Here is a 7,739-nt window from a genome sequence, read left to right as displayed (position 1 = left end):
GCAGTTTATTACAAGCTTAGCCAGGTAGTACAAGCGGGTATTTGATGCAAGCTGGACAGATATTCTTTGCATTGATGCAATCTAGGTTTCAGAAACGGCCCGTGAAATCGAGCACGACGCTAAACTAAATATTTTATTTAGCGGTTTTAGACTGAAGTGCAGGTGCTTCTGGGTGGAAGATTAAGGTACAGTGATAGCCAACAACAATAAAGAGACTTTGCCAAGATCACTAGCGTAATCGTTTATGAGCATGGTAAGTATGATGCTAGGGGCTCACTCTTTTGTACCGGTAGAAATATTTACACGGCTTACTGGGAACTCAGCATTTTGTAGCAAATGAAACGCAGATTTATGAAACTAAAGAAGTCGATTTACGTACATATGGCAAAAATCTGGAGTAAAACCGAAATTACCGGCGGCGCTCGGCTAGTGTCAAGTCAACACACTTGTCGAGCATCTGAAGAACATCGGTCATTTTTAAATTTGTAAGCTAACGCGCACGTGTTTGCCTTCGCCTCTAATAGAAATGTCTTCCGGTCGCCTCGATGCGGAGCGCAGCGGGAGCCCTGTGCCTGCTCGCGAGCTCGCGTTCGTGTTGCACAAGAGCAAGCGCAACGTAGAGAGGCTGGAGCGTTTGGAGCAACTACTACTCCAAGACCCCTTGTTCAACCACGAAAAGATGAACTACCTTACACGTGGGGAACAGTACAAGCGTGCTCTGCAGATGTCGGCTCGCGTGGAAATCCTGGCACGTCGCAACCGATTGAGTGAGGAGGACACGGAGCAACTGCGTCTCATATTCCAAGGCACCACGAGCTGCGCGGCGGCAACGACTCTGCACACGCTCATGTTCATCAAGAATCTGGGGCTGCTCTTTACTGATGAGCAGCAGACGCGCTGGATGGAGATGGCCCAGCAGTGGCGCATGGTCGGATGCTACGCTCAGACGGAGCTTGGCCACGGCTCCAACGTGCGTGGGCTTGAAACGACGGCCACGTATATCCCTGATACCGACGAGTTCGAGATCCACTCACCCACCTTGACGTCTATGAAGTGGTGGCCCGGTGCGTTGGCCCGTACCGCCAACTTTGGAGTGGTGTATGCACGACTGCTGCTAGGTGGCAAGGACTACGGCGTGCACAACTTCATGGTGCAGCTACGTGACCTGGAGACGCACGACGCGATACCTGGTGTGACTTTGGGCGACGTTGGTCCGAAGATCGGATTTAACAGCGTGGACAATGGATATTGCAAGTTTAACCGCGTTCGGATCCCACGTCTGAATATGGGCATGCGGTTCGCGACGGTAACCGAGGAGGGCAAGTACGCGAAGAACTCGGATGTACCTCAGGAGGTGTTGTACTTCACGATGCTACAGACACGTATGGTTTTCATCCGATCTGCGGGTATCAATCTGGCGAAGGCGTGTACTATCACAATCCGCTACTCGGCTGTTCGCCAGCAAGGTTACGATGCCAATAACCCCAAGACGAAGGAGGAATTGAGTGTGTTGGACTACCAGACGCAGCAGTACCGACTGTTCCCGCTCCTCGCAGCCGCGTACGCTATTGTGTTGACCGGCAAGCTGAGATTTGTATGGAAGTTGTCGGAATTAATCCTCCTAATCTCGACGTACTGAATTATGGTGACAGGTAACCGCGTGGATGACTTTGCGGCTTCACTATCTGAACAAGCGAAGAGCGGCGACTTGAGCCTCCTCACAGTGGGTCACGTCATGAGTTGTGGACTTAAGGTCTTGACAACGGATCTTGCCACTGCAGGCATTGAAACTGCTCGTCGGGTACGGTGGAGTTTACCTCAACTGCGTTGGAATAATACGTGTCTTAATACTTAATGTACCTTGATGTACTTCAGGCATGCGGTGGCCATGGCTATCTGCTTTCAAGTGGTAAGCCGCACCCGTCCTAATAATTTCTTGAACGACACTCACATTTTTATATATGCAGGCTTGCCGGTACCAGGCTATCTTTGTTGACTAGAGTGTCAATTTTATCCCAACTTCAATTGTTATTATGTTATTTTTTGTGCAGATTTTGCTGGGAGACGCTGCACAGACGGTCACCACCGAAGGTGACAACCTTGTGCTTTCCATTCAGGTTCGTGGCGTAACTGAAGATCTCCTCAAAAATGACCGCACACACTGATATTGTTGTGAATTTAAAGACTACTCGCGCTCTGCTGAAGATTTTAGCTTCGTACCAGGAAACCGGAAAGGTGCCAGAACCTATGACATTCTTGGCAAACATCGACAAGTTGCCGAATGCAGCCCCTCGCACCCAGAAGCAATGGCTTGACCCGCAGACCTACGTAGAAGCGTTTGAGCAGCGGTTCCTGTACCAGCTTCGTACCTTCGTACAGAAGATTTCAACTGCATCGTCTGTCACTGCTGGTTTGCAGAACAACTCGATGGACACGCTGAAGCTGACCAACTCATATGCCAATTTGGTGATCGTCAAGACTTTTGCTGAAGCTGTCGAGACTCCGTCGACACTCACTTCGGAGTATCTGTCGTCTCCGGCTATTCTGAATGTTGTGCGTCTATTGTGCCACTTGTTCGCACTCACGCAACTTGAAGCCACCGCCGGAGAGTTCATGGAGAGCGGATGTGTATTCCCTAGTGATATGGCGATCATCCGAGCCAACATCGAGGAGCTACTCAAGCTTATCCGTCCGCACGCTGTGACGCTAGTAGACGGCTTCAATTTCTCCGACCACATGCTGAACTCGACTCTGGGTCGATACGATGGGAACGTGTACGAGGCTTTGTACGAGTCAGCACAGCACGATCCTCTCAACCACTCGTCGGACAAGGTGGCCTTGCACGAGTTGCTACGTCCCATCCGTGACGAGATCTCAAAGTCGAGACTGTAGGGAGTCGCTAAGATGTTGATTTATTCAACCAGGCCGAGCTGCATAATGTAGCGCATTTTGTTTAATGAAAAATAGCAACTTCTGAGTTAATGGCAAAATGTCTTAAGCCCCTTCCTTCACTGTATAAGAAAAAGTTTTCGCCATTTCTAAAGGTCAAAATTGATGTGCTCAACGTTTGAGCAACTTCAACTTCTGCTTAACACTATCCAAGTCAATATGAAAACTTCAACTTTTGTAATGAATGTTGAGTAAACAAACCTTTGAAACCATCAGCTCGACTTCACTTGTGAATTCTCGCAGTGATCTGCACCTGTGCGAGCCTCGAATCAAGACCGATACTTCATCATGTCGTCGCTATTGGATGCGGAGCGCCGTAAGAGCTCTGTTCCTTCAAGGGAGTTGGCTTACATTCTACACCAGAGCAAAAGCAACGTGGAGAAGCTCGAAAGACTGGAGCACCTCCTCGTCCAAGACCCCGTGTTCAACCATGAAAAGATGAACTACCTCACTCGCGGTGAACAGTACAAGCGCGCTACGCAGATGGCTGGACGAGCTGAGATCATTGCCCACCACAACCATCTCAGCGAAGAAGACACTGCGTTACTCCATGTGATTCTGCAGGGCTTCACGGGTTGTCCGTCTTCAACTGCTCTCCACACAGGAATGTTCATCAAGAACCTGGGACTGCTATTTACGGATGAACAGCAGACGAGTTGGATGGAGATGGCCAAGCAGTGGCGCATGGTCGGATGCTACGCTCAGACGGAGCTCGGACACGGCTCCAACGTGCGTGGACTTGAAACGACGGCCACGTACATCCCTGATACCGACGAGTTTGAGATCCACTCACCCACCTTGACGTCCATGAAGTGGTGGCCCGGTGCGTTGGCCCGTACCGCCAATTTCGGAGTGGTGTATGCACGACTGCTGCTAGGTGGCAAGGACTACGGCGTGCACAACTTCATGGTGCAGCTACGTGACCTGGAGACGCACGACGTGATGCCTGGTGTGACTTTGGGTGACATCGGTCCGAAGATCGGGTTCAATAATGTCGACAACGGGTACTGCACGTTCAGCCGTGTGCACATTCCACGCTCGAATATGGGCATGCGGGTTGCACAAGTGACTCGTGAGGGCAAATACGTGAAGAACTCGGATGTACCTCAGAAGGTTTTGTACTTTACCATGCTACAGACCCGCATGTCGTATGTCCGCTCAAGTGGATTGGCATTGGCCAGAGCTTGCACAATCACCATTCGCTACTCAGGCGTTCGTCGTCAGGGTTACGATGCCAACAATCCGAATTCAAACGAAGAACTGAGCGTGCTGGACTATCAAACGCAGCAATACCGGTTGTTCCCGTTGCTCGCTGCGGCGTACGCCATCACATTGACAGGTAAGACGACTATGTACAGTTGGCATGTATGAAGTCACACCGACGTATCATTCTTTCGCAGGAAACCAAATGGATGCGTTTTCGCTGCAACTGGCTGATCAAATCAAGCACGGCGACCCGAGCATGTTAGTGGTTGGCCACGCAATGAGCTGTGGACTTAAGGTGCTTGCATCGGAAATGGCTTGCAACGGTATCGAGACTTGCCGCAGGGTACGTGCATCCCCCTGCAAATATCAGTTTTACACGGAGTGACATGGTATCGTTGTCGTTGTAGGCTTGCGGTGGACACGGGTACCTCCTGTCGAGTGGTAATCCATGCCTCATAAAGGCTAAGGCTGCTATCTGCGATCATTTTTTTCATCACTCTTTCGTATTTTACAGGCCTGCCCGTTCTTCTTGGCGATGTCCTTCAAATGGTGACTGCTGAAGGCGAGAATTTCGTCCTTTGCCAGCAGGTTAGAGAAAAGATTCACACTTTCCTAGCAATATGGGGCACTAGACGCTCAACCTTTCTTGCTACCATGTAGACGGCGCGTGCGTTGCTTAAGATCCATGGGCAATTTCAATCGAGCGGACGACTTCCTACGGCAATGCAGTTCATCGCGAACATCGGGAAGCTCTCTCACGCTCAACCTCGGAGCAAAGTCCAGTGGCTCGAGCTCGAAACGTATCTCGACGTTTTCCAGCAGCGCTTTTTGCATTCTCTGCGTGGACTTGTGAACAAGGTTTCGTCGGACTCGTCCATCGCCGCGGGCATCCAGAACAACTCGATGCACTGCTACAAACTGTCGTACGCGTACACCTACCTCGTCTTGGTAAACAACTTTGTGCTGGCTGTTCGCTCTGCATCACCCGAGATCCAACCAGTACTTCAGTTTCTGTGCAAGCTCTTTGCACTCACACAGCTCGAAGCCACTGCCGGAGAGTTCATGGAGAGCGGATGTGTATTCCCTAGTGAAATGGCGATCATCCGAGCCAACATCGAGGAGCTACTCAAGCTTATCCGTCCGCACGCTGTGACGCTAGTAGATGGCTTTAATTTCTCGGACCATACGCTGAATTCGACGTTGGGTCGCTTCGATGGGAACGTGTACGAGGCTTTGTACGAATCAGCACAGCACGATCCTCTCAACCACTCGTCGGACAAGGTGGCCTTGCACGAGTTGCTACGTCCTATCCGCGACGAGATTGCTCGTGGAAAGTCGCGTCTTTAGGCCGTTGAAGAACGTGGTGAGCTCTACGAGCTGAAAACGTTTTCAAGATGTTCCACAGAATATCAAGATATTCTACAGTGAGTGGCAAGTGAGGTCCAAGTACATTTTGTTTGCTATACCTGCTACGTAGTACATGTAGTCGAGTGTGTTCATAAGGGGCCTCCAAGCGACTTGTCAAAGACACTCACGATCCCCGTGCATGGTCGCTCTGTGCAAGGTGTAACCTTGTGGCCTTGGACTTGTCCAATAACGACAGCATCGTGTCGAGGAATTGAAATTTGTTTGAGGACAAGAAATTGAGCGTCAGCTTCTTCCAGCATTTTCAAAATCCCGAAAGACTTTAGCGTCTCGATCTTGTAGTTAAGTTTATTGTCTTCCCAAACATAACCACCCAAGAGTATCATCTTGGATCGTACTCCGAGTGTTGCGTCAACACTGCATGGCGCTGTGAGCACCTTGAAAGAACCAAAGGTCCATCGAATGGTAATGAGCGCTCCAGTTGCTCGTACAGACGTGATAGCAGCGACAATACCGAGGACAATTATTCCGTGTCCTACCAAACTCCACACGTAGTGCGAGACTGCTTCGGCTGTTCTTTTGGAATGCTTGAGGCTAGATCGGTTTAGTGATGTGAGGTAGTTCTGCATCACTGCCGCACAGAGGAGTTCACCCATCATTGAGGTCTCATAATTGAACAATAGACGTTTAATCAAGCAGCGTGATTTCTCCCCCAGCCAATTCATACTTTCGACCATTTCAAATAACATTGAGAGTACTCCTGCCAAATTGTATCCAAGTGAGATATACTGCACCTTTGCCAACACCCCGTCTTGAGCGATTAGCATGAATAGGTCACTCATCAGACCTTCGACAAGTAGATACAACAGTGCCGCACGATGATAATTTCTTGCTCCGTGTGCCGACAACCGCATACTCTCTTGGACGTACACAACTGCGTCTTGAAACCGAATTATCTCTTGCATGTTGTCACATCTTCTCCCATAACGCTTGCAAGAAATGTAGCTGCGACGCATCAGTATAGAACGGTACATGATCCAGATTGCGCAGAAAAAGCCGTACCAGTACGACCGCCTGTAATTTATGTCTCCGGTGTCATTGGCAAGCCACACGCCGTTACTATCGTAAGTTCCGAGCCCGTTTACCCGGACGTACGCCGTTCGATCGTTTACGCAGTACGTGCCCGACGCTTCTTCGTAGAGCGCGTAGTAGCCAATGCTTCCATGGTAAAAGTAGTGCTGGAAGGGGTAACTCTCATCGGAACAGCTTGCTGGCGTCGTGGACGACGGAGCTACTCGCTCGGTTCCCAAGTGATATGCCCCATGAATGTTATACTGTGGCACCACGAAGTGACAGATTCTACCAGTTGATTTATCGTAGGAATGCGTAACTCCAACATTCCACCATGCCCCAGCCACCATCAATCCTTCAACAGGGCATAGTTCCTTGAGATTACCAGTCTCGGCTACTGTACCATGCGAGACGACCAAGTCCTGAGTAATCTTGTGAGGTGTCACGAACTTGATGTAGCTACGGGCCTGGAGGAACAATGGCATTAGTCCCACACATATCCACACACCCAGTAGTAGCCTCTTTGCAGTGAAAAGGGCCAAATCTTGACCGGTACTTGGCTTCGCTCCAGCGTCCTCTTGGTACTCGCCATCCACGGAATAGACCCGGGATTTATGTTTCGACAGTGAGAAGTGACGACCGCCGCTAATTGCCGATGCGAATGTGCTAACGCTGCCCTTCGACCTTGCGTTCACCATGGTCAGCGTACGGTTCTCCTCCGATATGTTTTTCGAGAAATGACTGCTACGACGCATTCGGGGTTTCCCCTCCTTATTTTTTTCATGGTAGCAGTAAAGATAGCAAAAAGCAGAAGCAGAAAAACATGTCAACCAACGAGAGACGAAGCCAACTGAAGTCGGCCTTTGTCAGCTTGACTAATTTGGCATTCCTACGCAGTCGGATGCACCTTCCCGTAACGGGAAGGTGCTTGTACCGGTAGGTAATCATAGTCCGATAAGAATCTAAATCACCGTGATGCCAAGAAATCGTTGGGATTATAGACGAAATTGCAAACGTGAGCACAATCTGATTATGTAAGGCGTTCCGTAAAGCATATGTTTTTAAGCAAAATCATGATTCTACTCGGAGTGTGACTAACACGGAATGTCGGGTCTCCTCTGTAGCTTTCTTGCAGTTGACGATGTCGA

At 49.8% G+C, this 7,739-nt stretch overlaps 3 protein-coding genes across 3 annotated transcripts; 2 read left to right on the top strand and 1 right to left on the bottom strand.

The window, feature by feature from the left end:
* Nucleotides 1-526: 526 nt before the first annotated feature.
* Nucleotides 527-2,892, top strand: PITG_05486 (acyl-CoA dehydrogenase/oxidase; the record flags this gene model as incomplete). The annotated part of the gene is made up of 4 exons (XM_002999079.1): nucleotides 527-1,560; nucleotides 1,876-1,909; nucleotides 2,052-2,117; nucleotides 2,185-2,892. The coding sequence occupies 4 exons, from the start codon at nucleotides 527-529 to the stop codon at nucleotides 2,890-2,892; spliced, it is 1,842 nt and encodes a 613-aa protein (XP_002999125.1).
* Nucleotides 2,893-3,237: 345 nt separating this feature from the next.
* On the top strand, nucleotides 3,238-5,502 carry PITG_05485 (peroxisomal acyl-coenzyme A oxidase, putative; the record flags this gene model as incomplete). The annotated part of the gene is made up of 5 exons (XM_002999078.1): nucleotides 3,238-4,288; nucleotides 4,350-4,498; nucleotides 4,563-4,596; nucleotides 4,670-4,743; nucleotides 4,816-5,502. The coding sequence occupies 5 exons, from the start codon at nucleotides 3,238-3,240 to the stop codon at nucleotides 5,500-5,502; spliced, it is 1,995 nt and encodes a 664-aa protein (XP_002999124.1).
* A 622-nt stretch (nucleotides 5,503-6,124) lies between these two features.
* On the bottom strand, nucleotides 6,125-7,076 carry PITG_05484 (uncharacterized protein; the record flags this gene model as incomplete). The annotated part of the gene is made up of 2 exons (XM_002999077.1): nucleotides 6,125-6,143; nucleotides 6,199-7,076. The coding sequence occupies 2 exons, from the start codon at nucleotides 7,074-7,076 to the stop codon at nucleotides 6,125-6,127; spliced, it is 897 nt and encodes a 298-aa protein (XP_002999123.1).
* Nucleotides 7,077-7,739: the final 663 nt, after the last annotated feature.

Source organism: Phytophthora infestans, genomic scaffold (assembly GCF_000142945.1).
Source record: "Phytophthora infestans T30-4 supercont1.7 genomic scaffold, whole genome shotgun sequence".
In the NCBI taxonomy this organism is placed as follows: domain Eukaryota; phylum Oomycota; class Peronosporomycetes; order Peronosporales; family Peronosporaceae; genus Phytophthora; species Phytophthora infestans.
This window is presented reverse-complemented; position numbering and strand designations above follow the sequence as displayed.